An 18,269-nucleotide genomic window follows, 5' to 3' on the forward strand; every position below is an offset into this window, starting at 1 on the left:
TTTGGTCCATTAACAAAATATTTTAACTTCCGTTCATGATACACCTAACCTTTTTTAAACTCACAACATATGTTTAAATTAAGAGTAAAGATCAATTTTGGTCCTAAACATTCACTTTCTGGAAACGGGTCCATAATAAATTTAATATATTTCTCCAGTCATTTTAATTACCTAAAGCAATGATTGCAAATAAAGTAAAAGGTAAAAAGATAAAATTGTGGGGCTAAAGTTGTGAAGATATATTGAATCAAATATTTGTGGGACAAAAAAGGTTTCGAACCAAATCAATCTGCATCCTTTTTTCACATAGTAAACCATTTTGAAGAGAACATAAAAATTTGTTGTATACTGTATTTATTTTTAGTGCATATATGTGTATATACATACATAACGGTGTTGATCCCTGATTGTCTATAACGTTAATGCTCTTTATTCTTTATGCATTTCAGAATATTAGATATCTCATACTCTATTTTTTTCCGTTTACATATATACAGATTTTCAATTTCTTTGTGCTATCTAGTAGTATGTTAATACTCTTTATTCCTTACTCTCGTGTGGAGTATATCTAAGCTTAGAAGGCCCACATTGCTTGCTCTAGAATGCTAATGCTCTTTATTCTTTACCTTCATGTGTATCTAAGGTATATATTTGTTTGAATTTTACATTATATATAGTGGTTTAAGCATGGCCAGTTACACATTACACTCCACATCTCACACTCTATCTTTTTCTCTGATTACATTATACAGATTTTGCTCTGTTTCGTGGGTACAGGTATTTTCGAAAGAACTAGTAAAACTTTGTCTGTTTATGCTCATATTACTCTCTCTCAAATTTATACTAATATTTTGCTCTCTTATTTTCAGTTATTTTGTGAGCTGTTCTTGTATTGCACCGTAGAGTTCAGTCATGGAGAAGAAGGTTATCGACTGGGTCAACCACGAACATCCTTTGATTCTCACTGAAAATGTGAGTAAAGACGAGACTCCAAATTGTTATGGGTGTGGTATTCCCGTAACTGATTTGGAAGTGGCATATGTTTGCACGATGCAAAATTGTTCGAATAGGATTATTCTCCACAAGAAATGTGGAGAATTACCTAGTCAAATTTTGCACCCTAAACATCCTCAACATCCCCTTCATCTATTTGATTACCACAAGTTTTTCGGTTCCTGGTGTGATATTTGTTTGTGTGATCATGGTAAGGTGCTTATCTACCGATGTTCAAGTTGTGATTTTGACGTCGACTTAATATGCGCAAGAACAAGTGTTGATGATATATTAAGGGGGAAAATACAAGTAGAACACCCTAGTCACCCTGATCACCCTTTGACACTGATGAGAAAGCCTTTATTTCCATTTTGTTGTGATGGTTGTGGTGTTAACGATGTGGACATGGCTTATATATGCTCAACATGTGAATTTATGGTACACAAAGCTTGTGTGTCGTTGCCCCCTCATTCTCCCCATAAATCTTCAATATCACCACCACCATCTTTCTCTTGCCTTCAGTTTACCAATGAAACATCACAAATATATATTATCTTGTGATGTCTGTCTCAAAAGATTAGATAGAACAAGGTGGATGTATTATTGTGGTGATTGCAGATTCTTCGCGCATATCAGGTGTGTTGCATCCACGACAGCAGAGCAAGACTCAAATTTGTAAGATTTAACAGGATTCCGCTGTTCTCTCAAAATAGTCTCTATGCATGTGTATATATTTAATAAGTTGTTGGTGATCATTTCAGAGACGGTGATGACAAAGATGGTCTCGATGTGATTGAATTCCCGATACATGCACATGACATATCCGAGAAGTTAATCACACCTTTTGTGATGAGAGAAAAAGGTCTTAACGACATCCCAGATGTAGCAGACATGCCAGCAGAAGTGCATATGCCGCAAACCACAGCAAGTTTTTCATTTTTATTCAATTATCACAACCATCCTTTGCGTTTGGTTTCAGAATTGTCCAATAAAGATGATGAAGTTGATCACAACAATACAATGGATGAGAGTGACGAAGATGACGAGATGAAGATATGTGATTTGTGTGTCACACCCATATTTTCTCCTCCATATTACGAGTGTGCTCCTTGCAAATATTTTGTGCACTCCATTTGCTACTTGCTTCCAAAAACATTATCTTCTTCTTCTTCTTCTGACTTGTATGGTGATTGCCCAAAAACGCATGATAAAAACCATAAACTCACACTCTACACAAGCTCAAGATTTATAGATATGGATCCAGAGCTTTATAGGTGTAAGGCTTGTAATGGTATCACAAACAGGATGGTGTACGAGTGTGAAGGGTGCGAGATGAAGATAGATGTCAAGTGCGCTTCTCTACCGACAACTATCAGACACGCATCTCACCCACATCGCACACCGCTAGTCTTGACTAGAATACCACCAGCAGGAGAAGAAGAAGCTGGCAAACCGAGATATTGCCATGGCTGCATTATTTGATGGCAACTGTATTGCATATTGCTGCAGCAGCAATGACTGCAAGTTTGCATTGCACGTGCAATGTGCTATGCTGCCGGCGAGCATAACGATGCGTGAGTGGGACAGACACCATTCATTGATGTTGTCATTTGATGCCGCTCTCGACCATCCCTCCGACTTTGTTTGTGATTTTTGTGAGAAAGAAATGAATCCAAAGTGGTGGATGTATCACTGTCGCCAATGCGACCTTTCTTTCCACCTGTATTGTCTAAGAGCTGCATCTGGTGGGTATCGAAACATCAAATTTGGGCGCCGATTTGTGTTGGACGGGTATTCACCCGAATCACCCTCTCACATTCAATCACATCACTATCAAGAGAAGATGCAACCTTTGTCATGTGGATCGGTATGACTACGGTGGGTTTGAATGTGCATCATGCTACTATGTTGTGTGCATGATATGTGCCACGTTAGCTAAAATGATGAAACTTGCAACTTAATCGGACAACATCTATTTGCTGAGAGTGTTTATTTGACAGTTGTTTGTGTGCCTCGTTGCCCTAAAACTCAAGGATGCTGACAAGAAAGGTCTGTCAAGAACTCCGAGGAAGTCCCGCATTTAGCTGAAAAGGCTAAGGAAAACAGCTTGAAGCCAGAAGACTATGAGGTGAAACAGGAACTTCATCGATCGTTTTGAAGACTCAATTGCTGAACGTGTATCTGGTTTGCAGGGTGGTACATTCATAGTATCAAACTTTGGTGGCCCTTTCGGCATCAAGCACTTTTGTGCCATTATCAATCCAGCCCAAGCTGGCATTCTCGCGGTTGGCTCAGGTAACTTGAACTCTCTGTCTATTATCGCTGTACGACAGATTTTGGTAGTTGCTAAATTGCTGGCATTTGATGTGCTCTGTCTGCGTGTGCAGCTGAGGAAAGAGTGATGCCCGGTGCTGGCCCTGACCAGTTTAAGTTTGCATTATTCATGTCTGCGACACTGAGCTGTGATCACCAGGTTATTGATAGTAAGTAATTAAATGGCTAAATGCAGATTGGATACAACACAGGAAATGTTATTTCAACTTCTATAATGTACTACTGAACTGTGTATAGGTGCCACCGGAGCTGAATGGTTGAAGGCGTTCAAAGGTTACATTGAAAATCCAGAGTCGGTGTTGCTTTAAAGCCGGTAATCCCACATGTTAGAAGAAATTTGTTCTGTCTCTCCGCTTGTTGATACTGTAAATTCAGATCCGAACACAAGCTTAATTTGGTCATTTTAGTACATTTCCACTATTGCATCCATTGCTAACTTTTCTTAAAAAGCTAACTTGCTAACTCATCAACGCGCTATATTAAAAATGTCAACGGGATGATATTAGTATGTCAAGTGAACACAATCTAATACTACTCCATAATCTTATTTGAGATTTAAAGAATCTGGAGTAAGAGTAACAATACCTGCAGAAGCTGAAGTAACAACATCACTCCTAGAATCTCTGAAATGTGGCTAGATCATGGTGTTGTAATCGCGGTTGGAGTAGAAATCTTCGATTGCCATAGAGATGCAAGTCTTGCATATCTTTCCCACAGTTCCGTCGAGATCAAGAATGATTCCCACATTAGCCTTTGCAGCAGTTGCATTGAAAGCACTCAAAGGGTCAATGTTAGGCACATAAACAAAAGCATACACAACCAATACAAGTGCGGATTGAAATGTTTTCATAATCGAACTCAAACTTTCCATAATTAAAACTCAAAATTTCCATGTACATCCCAATACTGAAAATTTCCATAATTAAAACTCAAAATTTCCATAATCAGAACTCAATATCCTCTATTTAAGCTAACCAATCCTCATACTTCTCTCGCCTCATTCCTCAATAATCCTCATACTTGTGAAAACACAAAATTCTGTACTCTCGAGCAGTACAGTGTGAGTCTTCGATCTCAAGCAGTTGTATGGTGGCCATGGACCTATGAAGAGAACACAAGGCTAATCAACGATGCCAATCAATTAACCTCTTTCACATGAAAGAATCATCGTTGAGTTCCTTCCTCGGGAGTAAAGATAATCGTCTGGGAGCTTAACAACACTGCAACAGCGTCTCTCCCCTGCCTGACGTCCTCTCGTCTCTGCGATGATATGGATCAAGATGAAGAAAACGATTGTTCCATATATCTCGACGTTTTGTACCGTGACTAGTTTGGATTGCAGGCACGATTTTCATTCCGCTTATATACGGGGTGGCTCGTCCCCGGCAAGAACTACTGCAAAGCCTCAACTATCAAGTGACATCGTATTCGTATTTAGTTGTTGAATGTTATCTAATTTTTAGATGTAGTTCTATATTGATTTCCATTTGTATCTATTGACTATCAATGAAATACCACTTTTTATGAATTTGTCAAACCTTTATTTGGTCTATTTACTCCATTAAACTGTTGGAATATAATTTAGTTTGGAGGAAATATTTGATTGGATAATGAGTGGAATATGTTGAAAATGATTCAGGAGATGTTGGTGATGTGTGAAAACAAAGAAGCTCTCTATTCTCAAAACTTTCTCAAGTTGTGTAAAATGTTACGACTCACTCCTATTTATAGGCACTCTAACTCCTTCTAGAATACTCTACTTAATACTTTTATACTCTAAATATCTAGATATTTATCTATAAAAATCTAGATATTTCTTAAATAATATCTATAATCTAGACTATTCTCCTAAAATACATAATATCTAGATATTATACCCATTACAAAATCAAGTTTATTTAATAATATTCCAACACTCCCCTTAAACTTGATTTGTCATTCCGAACAACGTCCTGATCTTGATAAAGTCTTCGTACTTGATCGTTAAGTTGATCTTGCGATTTCACATAATCGACTTGAATCTCCTGATTTGCAACACATTCTCTGATGTAGTGGTAGCGGGTGTCGATGTGCTTGCTTCGGTTGTGGAACACTGGATTTTTGGATAGTGCAATCGCCGACTTGTTATCCACACAATGACACAAATAGTTGTTGGCTCCTTTTGTGGCCACCCGAGCTCCGACAATAAACTCCTGAGCCAAATTGCATGACAAACACTGAAGGTTGCGCCACATATTCGGCTTCAAATGTTGACAATGTGACAATGGGCTGCTTCTTAGACATCCAAGTGAAGGCGGTGTCTTCCATGTAAAACACATATCCACTTGTACTCTTTCGGTCATTGTTGTCTCCAGCCCAATCATTATCGCCGTTGCCAACAAGCCTATAATAGTTAGCAGCTGAATATAATAAGCCAAAGTCGATCGTACCTTTGAGATATCGGAGTATTCTCTTTCATGCCTTGAAGTGGGTAGTGGTTAGATTCTCTATGTAGCGACTTACAAGGCCTGTAGCGTACAATATATCCGGCCTTATGCAAGTTAAGTACACACATAATTGAATAAGCTAAAAACATAGATTGAAGAAAAAACAATTTGAACATAAAACTAAAGCAAATAAAACCCGTAGGTTGAATCCTTGTTGTTCTTGATGTTCTTGAAATCCTTCTCCAACTCCTTGTACAATTGAAGTACTCTAGGTCTCGATCTCTATAAAGTATTTTGCAAGTAGAAGCTCTCTCTTTTTTATGAAGCTTGAGGTGTTATTTATAGGGAAAAGTCAATCCTTGTTGTAGAAGGAAAAGATCTCCAAAATATGGTAAATCTGGGTGCAAATCTAGGGCTTCTCGGATTCGCCGCCTTTCTCCGGCGGGCTGCCGCACCTTGGCCGGCGATCGCCGCGTTGGAGTCCAGAGAGTTTGTTCCCTCGGCGGCGGACCGCCGCACGTCTTCCGGCGGTCGCCGGACGAGACTTCTCTTCCAAGCACATTTTTCTGAGGCGGACCGCTTCATTGATCTGCCCGCCGAGCGCCGGTGGTCGCCGCACACATCCGCGGCGGTCGCCGGTCGCCGTCTTACTCCAAATTTCCAAACTTTACGTTTTGGCTCCCTTTTTCGGCTCAATTATGCACATTTCTCACAAAACACGTCAAAATACCAAAATAGACAAAATATGCAAATAATGGACGTGTAGAGCGATTTTGACATAAAAAAATGGACCAAATAATGGTCTTAAAACAGTGCAAAAGCCGAGCGTATCAGTACCGTAGAGTTCCAACCAAGCTCTTGTGTAATGAATATTCCATCTTTTCGTTGCTTTACCTCCTCTCCGAGGTAGTATGCCATCAGCCCGATGTCTGTTATCTCGAATTCTTCAGGCATGGCTTTTTTGAATTCCTCGAACATGCTTAGAATTTTTTCACGTGAGATCATCCACATAAGAACACTATAGAGATATCATTTCCTTTACTTTTCACATAGAGCGCATGCACATTTGGGCATTTGGTGAAGCCATTATCTTCAAGATATACACTTTCTTTAGCCCGTACAGTACACAACGCACGCCACTGCTTCTGCCCAAAGCTCTTTCGGCAAAATTCTTCGTCTTCAACATGCTTCGAGTCATCTCAACGATGGTCCTGTTCTTTCATTCAGCCACTCCATTTTGGGGGATATCGGAACTGTGAGTAGCCATCGAATCCTGCTTTCTTTGCAAAATTCTAGAAACTCCCTGGATGTGAATTCTCCATCTCAGTCGGTTCTCATTGCATTGATTTCTAGACCACTTTCTTTCTCGGTGGCAACCTTGAACTTCTTAGTCTTCCAAGAACAATGAAAAAACCCACTCTGCATAATAATGCTCGCCAATGACAACATGATCTATGAAACTACAAGAACATGAGGCCGAGCTCTGATGATCTTAGTTCGTGCTTTAGCCTATAGTTGTAGAGAGAGTAATGAAGCTTCCATTCCCCAGGGCCAAACTTGAGCTTCTTCAAGAATGTCTTGTTTTGCATAACATCCAACACGCTCAAAATGTCCACATTCTTCTTCTTAGCAGCAACGAGAGCATCAATTGACATTTCGATTTCCTTCTCCGAAGAGGCCCACATTGCTTGCTCTACAATGCTAATGCTCTTTATTCTTTACCTTCATGTGTATCTAAGGTATATATTTGTTTGAATTTTACATTATATATAGTGGTTTAAGCATGGCTTGTTACACATTGCACTCCACATCTCACACTCTATTTTTTTCTCTGATTACATAATACAGATTTTGCTCTTTTTCGTGGGTACAGGTATTTTCGAAAGAACTAGTAAAACTTTGTCTGTTTATGCTCATATTACTCTCTCTCAAATTTATACTAATATTTTGCTCTCTTATTTTCAGTTATTTTGTGAGCTGTTCTTATTGCACCATTGAGATTCAGTCATGGAGAAGAAGGTTATCGACTGGGTCAACCACGAACATCCTTTGATTCTCACTGAAAATGTGAGTACAGGCAAGACTTCAAATTGTTACGGGTGTGGTATTCCCGTAATTGATTTGGAAGTGGCATATGTTTGCACGGTGCAAAATTGTTCGGATAGGATTATCCTCCACAAGAAATGTGGAGAATTACCTAGTCAAATTTTGCACCCTAAACATCCTCAACATCCCCTTCATCTATTTGATTACCACAAGTTTTTCGGTTCCTGGTGTGATGTTTGTTTGTGTTATATTGATGAGGGGCTTGGGTACCGATGTTTAAGTTGTGATTTCCAAGTCGACTTAAGATGCGAAAAAATACGTGTTGATGATAGATTAGAGGGGAAAATACAAGTAGAACACCCAAGTCACCCTGATCACCCTTTGACACTAATAAGAAAGGCCTCATTTTCATTTTATTGTAATGGTTGTGGCGTTAAAGACGTGGACATGGCCTATATATGCTCAACGTGTGAATTTATGGTACACAAAACTTGTGCGTCGTTGCCCATCATTCTCCCCATAAATCTCCGATACCACCACCACCATCTTTCTCTTGCCTTTAGTTTTCCCATGGATCATCACAGATACATACGCGATTGTGATGTCTGTTATAAACTATTAGACAAAACCTGCTGGGTGTATTTTTGTGGTGATTGCAGATTCTTTGCGCATATCAAGTGTGTTGCACCCACGAATGCCGAGACAGCAGAGCAAGACTCAAATTCGTAAGATTTAACAGTACTTGGCTCATCATCTTGTCGTACTCGTGTCTCACTTATTTATTTGTTTTGTTGATTTACTAGCTACTGTTTAGGTATTAGACTAATACTCCATCTCCGTCTATCCACCATTTAAAGAATGCATAGTCAACTATAGAACTACGAAAAAAAACAAATGTGGAACTATGATATGGTATGAAGTAATATAATTATGGAACTAATCAGCTAATCACACGCATATAAATTAGTTTTACCCCTATAATCCCACTATTCCCATAAAATTAGGAGTTATGATATACTACTATTATGGAACTATTTTAAATAGTAATAAATCATTTATTACTACTATCTATAATTATGCAAATCAACTAAGGACAATCATGTAAATCAAATGTAATCGGAAATCAAAATTTATTATAAGTGTTGATTTAGGTTAAGTAATTGAATTAATTGATTATTTTTGCATAATATTATTGATAATATCTATGATTATTTTCAAAAATATACTATTACATATGGGGAGTGATCAATTGCTAAATACAACTAATTTAAGACCATAAGATTTTAGAAAATTTGTGGTCTACAATTTGTCACGTGTAATTTTCGGTTTTATTAATTAAATTGAAAAAGAAAAAAAAACTATCAAATTAAGAAAAAAAAACTATCAAATTAGGGTTTTGAATGAAAATGTCAATATAGTGTTTCGAAAATATAATACAATGTGGGACGGACTAAAATGGAATAATGGGTAAAATTATGTGGGACGGAGGGAGTATATGATATGAAAAAAACAAATATATTCAAAGAATTATGAATACATAGTATAAAATTGATATGCTATCAGGCCAGGCCAGGCCAGGGCCGGTCCTGGGCTTGGACCGGGCTTTGAGTGGGCCTGGGCCTGGGCATTGAGTGGGCTTGTAAAAAGGCCCAAATGGAGTCCGTTTAACCTACTAAGCCCAGCCCAAGCCCGCTTCATTACATTAGTGGGCCAGGCCATTTGACATCTCTTTTTGTACATGTAGTGAAGTGTTCTCACGTTCTTAAGATAAAAAAGTATCACTGGATGTATATAATCTTATATTGATTATCATTTCAGAGACGGTGATGATAATGACGGTTTCGATGTGATTCGATTCCCGCTACATGCACATGACATATCGAAGGAGTTAATTGAACCTTTTGTGGTGAGAGAAAAAGGTCTTAACAACATCCCGGATGTAGCAGACATGCCAGCAGAAGTGCATATGCCACAAACCACCGCAAGTTTTTCATTTCTGTTCAACTATCACAACCATCCTTTGCGTTTGGTTTCGGAATTGTCTAAGAAAGACGATGAAGTTGATCGCAACAAAATGATGGATGAGAGAGATGAAGATGATGAATATGATGAGTTGAAGGTATGTGATGTGTGTGTCACACCCATACTTTCTCCTCCATATTATGAGTGCGCTCCTTGCAAATATTTTGTGCACTCCATTTGCTACTTGCTTCCAAAAACATTATCTTCTTCTTCTTCTTCTCACTTGTATGGTGATTGCCCAAAAACGCATGATAAAAACCACAAACTCACACTCTACACAAGCTCAAGATCTATAGATATGGATCCAGAGCTTTGTAGGTGTGAGGCTTGTAATGATATCACAAACGGGATGGTGTACGAGTGCGAAGGGTGCGAGATGAAGATAGATGTCAAGTGCGCTTCTCTACCGAAAACTATCAGACATGCATCTCACCCACATCGCGCACCGCTAGTCTTGACTAGAATACCACCAGCAGGAGAAGAAAAAGCTGGCAAACTGAAATCTTGCTGTTGCTGTAGATCTTTGATGGACGACCGTATTGCATATTGCTGCAGCAGCAATGACTGCGACTTTGCGTTGGACTTGACATGTGGTATGCTGCCGGCGAGCATAACGATGTGTGAGTGGGACAAGTACCATTCATTGATGATGTTATTTGATGCCTCTCTCGACCATCCCTCCGGCTTTGTTTGTGATTTTTGTGAGGTTGAATTGCATCCAAAGGGGTGGATGTATCATTGCCGCCAATGCGATGTTTCTTTCCACCTTTTTTGCCTCAACAATGCATCCGGTGGGTATAGAAACATCAAATTTGGGCGCCGATTTGTGTTGGACGGGATTCACCCGAATCACCCTCTCACATTCAATCACATCACTATCAAGAGAAGATGCGACCTTTGTCATGTGGTTCTGTATGACTACTGTGGGTTAGAATGTGCATCATGTTACTATGTTGTGTGCGTATATTGTGCTATGACAGAGTTAGCTAAAATGATGTAATATCATTCATACATCTTTTAGATTTCATTTGTGAATTTTGTGAGGGAATATTTTGTACACATGGCTGCGCCGACATTGCAATTGTTGCTCCACCGATTACTAGGAAAATACTCACCATCAATTCATCATCCTATTCGATGTAGATATACTCATCGTGGTTTTATTATTTTTGTGTGTAGAAATATTTTGAAAGATGGGGTTGTGAGTCTTGTTAATTATACAAAGAATTTAGAGGGTGTTACAATTTGATTTACTGTATCAATTGAAACATAAGTGATTATTTAATTTAATTTGATTTATGTCGACTCAATTCAAAACGTTTCCGACCTTTCTTTTAAAGAATAACAAAAATTGTTAAAGTACTAAGAATTAAATGTAGTATATATATAGTTTCATAAACCACAACTTCATCAATAGTTTTTTTGTATCTTCTTTTCATAACACAATTTTAAACAATATATTATGTGTGAATATTTATCTATGTGTAGTCATTTATAGGAACCCATGGAGTACAATATAAGGAACTAAAATTATTAATTTATAGATAACAAAGTACATACTACTACTTCAATTAGAAGAAGTAACCAATGTAACTGAATCAGCTCTATCGAAACCAATTACCAAAGGCCTCCAATATAGTCTGCAAATATTTATGAAATATAAACAAATTAACATTCTTCCTAGTTGTTTCTTTGCTGCCAACTTAGACGCGCGTATAGTTCAGAAACCGTCGGTTCCGATCTGGTTCTATTAAATGTTGATTCGTCACCGGCCCGTCAATGATTTTGAACCAAAATAGGTGACCGGAGTCACTATTTTTTCATAGCTTAATATATTTTGTACACATATTATAACTGACTTTGATTTCCATAATTTCTGAAAAACACACAAATTTTTATTTATTACAAGAAACTTTTTTAGTAAGGAATATTTATTTCAAAAATATATGACTATTGGTCATGGACGGAGGAGGGAGTATGTACTAAATCCTAGAGTTGCACAAACGCACAAGATCTTCAGCCATCATGCCAATGTAATAGTCGTATAGAACACAAGCGTGTCGTGAAGTAGCTTCGTCTGCGAATCTGTGGATGCAACCCGAATCAAGAGACGCATAAATCTTGCAGCAATCATCGGATACGTGCCTCTCAATCAAGTAGCAAAAGGCTAATAAAACATCGTCGAAGCAATCGGGAATTGTCCTTAACCGTTGATAGCATGGATCAATATATGGTTCCGACGGCATTGCAATTGTTGCTACACCAATCACTAGGAAACTAATTAGCATCATCCTATTCGATATACACATCATGATGATTTTATTTTTGTATGTAACTTTTTTTTTTAATTTGATGTTTTTCTATTTGAAAGATGGGGTTGTGGTGATAACTTGAGTACAATATATGAACTGTTACAATTCAATTTAATGATATCAATTGTAACATAGGTATTGACCAATTCAAAACGTTTCCGACCTTTAAAATGAATAAAGAATAGTGTATAGATAATTTGTCATTCAACTTTATTATATCTTCATTTCATAACACAATTTTAAACCAAAGCAACTTCAATACGTACAAATCTCTAAATAGTTTGAAGAAGTAACCAATGTGACTGAATCTCTGTCAAAATACCAATTAGCAAAGGCCTCCAATATAGTCTGCAAATATTTATAAAATACTCGTATAAATAAATTAATATCTTCTAATATTAATAAATATGATATTTTTAAGAATTGATATTAGTTTGTACAAGAAAAAACTCACCAAATTTCCCAATTTGTCTATGGAATTGGGTGAACAATAGCGCTCATTATATGCTACTGAATGAGCGTAGCATGGAGTAGTGATCTAGGGAAACCACTACTTAAATGCATAACTAGAGAACACGAATTTAGTTCACTATAAGAGCGATTTAGTTCACTATAAAAGTGATTTAGTTCATTACACGAATGAGTGAACCAAAACATCATTACAGTAAACTAAATTCTTCACAGAGTAAATATTCACTATAATGGTATTTTGGTTCACTCCTTGTTTTCAAATATGAATTCATATTGTGAACTAAAACGCTCATATAGTGAACTAGATCGTTTTGTTCTAATGGCTGAGATTTGTTCTCTAGTTATGCATTCAATAGCATGATTCCGATGCAGGTCATTGTTTTCCTAACTGTACGTGGTATAATAACAAAAAAAGGGGTCTTGGGTTATCATGGTTATGATTGAAAATTATGGGCTCCAAAAAATTAGGTTAGCCTTCTTCCTAGTTGTTTCTTTGCTGCTAATTTAGACGCGCCTATGGTTCATAAACCGTAGGTTTCGGTTCTATTAAATATTAATTCGTCAACGGCCCGTCAATGATTTTGAACCAAAATAGCTGGAGTCACTATTTTTTCATAGCTTAAGATATTTTTGTACACTTATTATAAGTTTATAACTGATTTTGATTTCCATAATTTCTGAAAAACACATAAATATTTATTTATTACTACAATAGCAAGAAACTCAATAGCAAGAAACTCTTATAGTAAAGAATATTTATTTCATAAATATATGAGAGGGAGTATGTACTAAATCCTAGAGTTGCACACACGCACAAGTACGTCAGCCTGCCGGCCAATGTAATTGTCGCATATAAAGCAAGCGTGTCGTGAAGTAGCTTCGTCTGCGAATCTTTGGATGCAACCCGAATCAAGAGACGCATAAATCTTGCAGCAATCATCGGATACGTGCCTCTCAATCCAAGTAGCAAAAGGCTAATAAAACATCGTCGAAGCAATCGGGAATTGTCCTTAACTTTTGATAGCATGGATCATTATATGGTTCCGACGACATTGCAATTGTTGCTACACCAATGACTAGGAAACTAATGAGCATCATCCTATTCCATATACACATCATGATGGTTATATTTTTGTATGTAAAAATATTTTTATTTGATAAGTTGAGTACACTATATGAATATAAATGTATAGAGGCTGTTACAATTCAATTTAATGATATCAATTGTAACATAGGTATGTGACCAATTCAAAACGTTTCCGACCTTTTAAAATGAATAAAGATAATGCTTCATTCACCACAACTTCATTGTATCTTCTTTTCATTACACAATTTTAAACCAAAGTAAATATATCCTCGCACAACTAAACTACTTAGCTACAAATCTCTAAGAATTGGAAGAAGTAACACTAATGCATGTTTCTTCTCATATTCAATTTATGATTTTACAACTTTGGATCGACGGCCCCTTGCCCGTGCCGCACGCCACTAACAGTAAGGAACTTTTACTAAGTAGTAGTATTTTAATTTGAATTGAAATATGATACTCCATGTGTGATTGTGAAGGAAGAGATCGACAACGAGGAGACGAAGACGCGTTCGTTCCTGAAGAAGAGGATCTACATTGCTCAGGTCGGGACCAAGATGAGGATGCAGAGGCTGAGGCGATACGCCTTCGATCTGCTGGCCATGGCCGACTTGATAGCCCAGGAGGATGCCTGGAACTACGTCCGCCGCTATCTCCGCCTCAAGTCCACCTTCATGTACTTCGATTTTGATCATGTCATCACCGCTGCGCCCCTCGATGACAAGCCTCCGCTCCTCGACCTTGCAAACCGCTTGTTTGACAGCTTTGAAAAGGTAACTAACTAACTAACTAACTGAGATTGATTTTGTCACTCACCAAGATTAAATACGGAATTAATCATACAATATTCAATTAGGAAGAATTTCATGTGTTTATGAATCAGAAGAAGGATGGAGTTGGACTAATTGATGTTTCTTTTGACAGCTTCTAGAAGCAGTGAGAAAACAGGATGTTCCTCAAATATACTCCTGCTACGAGTCAACCACACACAGCGGGGGCCCGTCGGGGTGGATCAGGTTCTGGGCGCAACGGAAGGAGCTCATGCTCAATCAACCGGGTCTCGATTCGGGTGAACCTAGCAAGAATATTCTCCAACACTGATGTTGTTGAAGTCAATTGCAAGCCTTCAGATGCTTGCGATATCTCGACCATGAAAAAAGATTGGCTTCAGCCATGAGTTCGAAAATGGAAGCACCAATTGTTAAGGATGAATTCCTTAAAAAGAATAATTTGCGTCGAACGTCGCGGGAGCTGTAAGCAATGGGGCAGAGATCTCGCGAAGTGTGAAATAATAGGCCCAATCCTCGATTTGAAGAAGTCTAAGCTTTGGAGCCCTTATAACATCAAAGCCAAAACACACAAAATTAATGAGAGTAAGCTTCTCCAGCTGTGGGAGGCTGGAAAAGGGGTCCATCCTATGGTGACGATTGTCGAAGACCAAAGGGATGGTGTGAAGAAGAATGGTTTTCAAAAGGTAGTTTAATTGGGCAGAACAAATCCCTGAGCTCGAGCTCCCGCAGGTGAGAAACGCTGCGGGAAGCCTCAGAGCTGGATTTCCTTATTGTGCTCTAAAACTCGTCACATGTAAACATGGAAGATGAAGATTATAATAGAAGCACAAATGTGTAACTGTGACATATACAAAGTCCATGTCAAATTGTGAATATTGTGACGTCCTTCCATCACCTTGAGACATTTCGGTTGAAAAAAATGAAAATGCAAGAGGGGGGCGATTTTTAGGAGAAGATAGATATCGGTGTGAGAATAACAAATATAATTTCTTTTTTTTTTTTTTCATTCTTATGACCGATCAAATACTGATAAATATGTGAAGAGATACAAAATTATATGCTATCAAATAAAAATATCTATGAAAATAAATAATAAAGATATAAGACAAAACAAATACAAATCAAATCATCCAATGTTTGACATCTACATTGGTATACTGTTCAAACAACATATATATTAAAAGAAACCTTGACCTCACAGTTAAAAGTCTGTCTCAAATAGTCCACTACATGACTTTGTAACACTGTTGGTATGATTGTCACAGTGTATACTCTCATAAATGTCTAAGTAGACTTGTTCCAACATCGGGAGATTCACCTTTGCGCATTCCCAAGCTTTAGGAGCCTCGTATCTAAATGAGGTTAACAACGGAGCAGAAATCTCTTTGGCTGAAAAGGAATATGTTTTGTCGCTGATTTGATTGATTTCAAGAGCTCTAAGCTTTTGAACGCCGTGATTGATGGCGTAGAGCACCCATTCCTCCATGAATTCTCTGTTAACATAGCCCGGATTGTCGTATGAGAGGTGGAAGCCGCGGACGGCGGCTGTGGGGTCACGGTGAAAGAGGAATTGGGAGACACGTTGGCACTGAGGGAGGATTTTGGGTCGTAACTCGATAGAGTTACAGCGGAAGCCGCTGGGGACGTGGAAGTGGAAGCGGAGGCCGGTGAGTGAACGCCACACGTTTTTCCATCTATGGGAGAGAATCATGGTTTCAACGGCTTCATATATGTCGATTTTATCCAAGATGAGTAGAAGAATATCATCAGGGAGTTGGCTCATTCGGTCTTCCTCCATTGCTCCAAAATCTACTGTTTTAGGTTATATGTGATTTTACTCTAAACAATAGAGGCGGATATATATTTATAGAGTGGATTTTGAACCTAAATTTCATAATAAGGAAAATAGAAGATTTTGACAAAATAATGGAGAGAGTGGAATAATAAGGAAAATAGACATAATTATAATTAGACATAATTCATAATAAGGAAAATAGAAGATTTTGACTTAAATTTCCTATATACTCCCTCAGTCCCAAGATAAGTGACTTACTTCTTTCGGGCATGGTATATAAGGAATGGTATTTAAATAAGTTAAAGTGGAGAGAGTAAAGTATGAGATAGGAAAAAGTAGAGGAGAGAAGCGAGAATAAAGTAGGCGGAGAATAGAGTAAGAGAGATGACTTTTTGCTAAAAATGGAAATAGGTCACTTATAGTGGGATACTCCAAAAAGTAGTACAAGTCATTTATCTTGGGACGGATGGAGTAATTACGAGATCACCTAATTAAGGAAAATAGTAGATTTTGACTCGGCTCATTTTCTCTTCCTCCATTGCTCGAAAATCTACTAATAGAATTATTACTAGTAGATCACCTAAATGTGCAAGGATTGCTGGTGCATGATGGATTTGACTATAAGAGGTTGTTGTTGAGGGGGGAAATTGTCATTTCACTATCATCCAAATTTTATTTTAATTTCTTATTTTTTCTATTTTCCTTTTCAATTTTTTAGTTTTTCAGCCTTGTATAAGTAACAGGGAAACTGTTTTTACGCAAGAGTTTTTTTTTTTACTATAATTCTCACTTGCTTCGATCATTCTTGAAAGACATTAGCATGTCATATAATAGTAGTATTGATTATACAATAAAAATCCAAATTAATTTTAAGTGGGGAGGGTTAGAGGGTATGTTAATTAAACCCTAAAATAAAACAAACAATTGTAACATTCATACAATTAGTACAAAATGCCACATTTATTCATACATTGAAAGGAAATAGGAAAACTCAAGATCCAAATTACACTAATTTGGCTCTGAACCTCCTAGAACACAACATAGAAACAAACACACACAAATATACATACATATGTTGATACATCATACATATCAACATATGTATGTATCCCATTATTCCATTTGATGACCTCTTAGCCGACCGTGGGAGTTACAACGACGAAGCCACGTGGATCGACAAATACCCTCACACGGGTGCAAAGGAATGGCCCGACAACGGGTTGGGTTATTGGCACAATGATGGCAGTCACCGATGAGTTCTCTTCCTCAATTATGCCCACGGCCTTAAAGCCCAGAGTCCCCACCAGCTCCGGCCACGAACTCTTTCCTATACATACATACGTACGCACCCGTGAAATGAGTTTTTTTTATTAGACAAAAGGCTCGAACCACAACAAGTGGTGAGAAATCGTCAGTACAAAGTTCAAGCCAGCTAAAAAGAACAAAAACGTACAATAAAAAATAAATTGAATATGAGAAGCAACATGCATTAGTGTTATTGCATATAGTATATTTACCTTGACAAATAAAACTCATTGCAATTGATTGGAGATGATATAGAAATATTGGTTTGTGTGGTTTCTATTGTTATCATAAAAGGGGTATTTATAGCGTAAATGCAATGACATTGTGCATGCAAAACGTGCATTGTCTTATTTCTCTAGCCTCTCAATAGTTATCTTCATTTTGTGGTCTTTACATTTATGTGTTCAAAATAAATTCATTTTAAATATCTAGATTTTTCTTACATTATCCAAAACGCTCAAGCCAAAAATATGTCAAGCTAGAAGTATAAAAACAACTTAGAATATAAACAATTACAAAAAACAATAAAACAGAAGCAAACGAGCAAATGTCCTCCTCCACCATCGAAGAGTATCGATATCTCAATGGCTTCAACAAAAAAAAAAATGAAGTTCTAAAAATATGTTAAAACAAATTGTTGTGTTGTCTACTCGTACATAAAACACGCACCACGTATTTATTGGACGT

General features: G+C 37.5%; 4 protein-coding genes and 1 long non-coding RNA gene across 5 annotated transcripts; 3 read left to right on the plus strand and 2 right to left on the minus strand.

The window, feature by feature from the left end:
* Positions 1 to 872: 872 nt before the first annotated feature.
* Positions 873 to 1,641, plus strand: LOC125207263. The gene has a single exon (XM_048106529.1). The coding sequence runs from the start codon at positions 913 to 915 to the stop codon at positions 1,552 to 1,554; it is 642 nt and encodes a 213-aa protein (XP_047962486.1). The 5' UTR covers positions 873 to 912; the 3' UTR covers positions 1,555 to 1,641.
* A 6,084-nt stretch (positions 1,642 to 7,725) lies between these two features.
* Positions 7,726 to 10,866, plus strand: LOC125207261. Its single transcript, XM_048106527.1, has 2 exons — positions 7,726 to 8,524; positions 9,618 to 10,866. Exons 1-2 carry the CDS (start codon positions 7,761 to 7,763, stop codon positions 10,819 to 10,821), a joined length of 1,968 nt encoding a protein of 655 aa, XP_047962484.1. The 5' UTR covers positions 7,726 to 7,760; the 3' UTR covers positions 10,822 to 10,866.
* A 3,314-nt stretch (positions 10,867 to 14,180) lies between these two features.
* On the plus strand, positions 14,181 to 14,792 carry LOC125206964 (photosynthetic NDH subunit of lumenal location 3, chloroplastic-like). The gene is made up of 2 exons (XM_048106177.1): positions 14,181 to 14,464; positions 14,616 to 14,792. The coding sequence occupies exons 1-2, from the start codon at positions 14,249 to 14,251 to the stop codon at positions 14,790 to 14,792; spliced, it is 393 nt and encodes a 130-aa protein (XP_047962134.1). The 5' UTR covers positions 14,181 to 14,248.
* An 891-nt stretch (positions 14,793 to 15,683) lies between these two features.
* LOC125206965 (putative F-box protein At1g32020) lies at positions 15,684 to 16,280 on the minus strand. The gene has a single exon (XM_048106178.1). The coding sequence runs from the start codon at positions 16,278 to 16,280 to the stop codon at positions 15,684 to 15,686; it is 597 nt and encodes a 198-aa protein (XP_047962135.1).
* Positions 16,281 to 17,189: 909 nt separating this feature from the next.
* LOC125208475 lies at positions 17,190 to 17,876 on the minus strand. The gene is made up of 2 exons (XR_007174118.1): positions 17,795 to 17,876; positions 17,190 to 17,604 (listed from the first exon to the last, which is right to left on the minus strand). It is a non-coding gene; the product is annotated as an uncharacterized LOC125208475 (long non-coding RNA).
* Positions 17,877 to 18,269: the final 393 nt, after the last annotated feature.

The sequence above is a fragment of the Salvia hispanica genome, chromosome 2 (genome assembly GCF_023119035.1).
Source record: "Salvia hispanica cultivar TCC Black 2014 chromosome 2, UniMelb_Shisp_WGS_1.0, whole genome shotgun sequence".
Classification (NCBI taxonomy): Eukaryota; Viridiplantae; Streptophyta; class Magnoliopsida; order Lamiales; family Lamiaceae; genus Salvia; species Salvia hispanica.

Bases quoted from the DNA above. Each gene is read 5' to 3' on its own strand.
- LOC125207263 (XM_048106529.1), top strand. From the start codon at position 913: ATGGAGAAGAAGGTTATCGACTGGGTCAACCACGAACATCCTTTGATT.
- LOC125207261 (XM_048106527.1), top strand. From the start codon at position 7,761: ATGGAGAAGAAGGTTATCGACTGGGTCAACCACGAACATCCTTTGATT. The intron at 8,525-9,617 runs GTAAGATTTAAC...TTATCATTTCAG, and splicing joins GCAGAGCAAGACTCAAATTC to AGACGGTGATGATAATGACG.
- LOC125206964 (XM_048106177.1), top strand. From the start codon at position 14,249: ATGAGGATGCAGAGGCTGAGGCGATACGCCTTCGATCTGCTGGCCATG. The intron at 14,465-14,615 runs GTAACTAACTAA...TTCTTTTGACAG, and splicing joins TGTTTGACAGCTTTGAAAAG to CTTCTAGAAGCAGTGAGAAA.
- LOC125206965 (XM_048106178.1), bottom strand. From the start codon at position 16,280: ATGGAGGAAGACCGAATGAGCCAACTCCCTGATGATATTCTTCTACTC.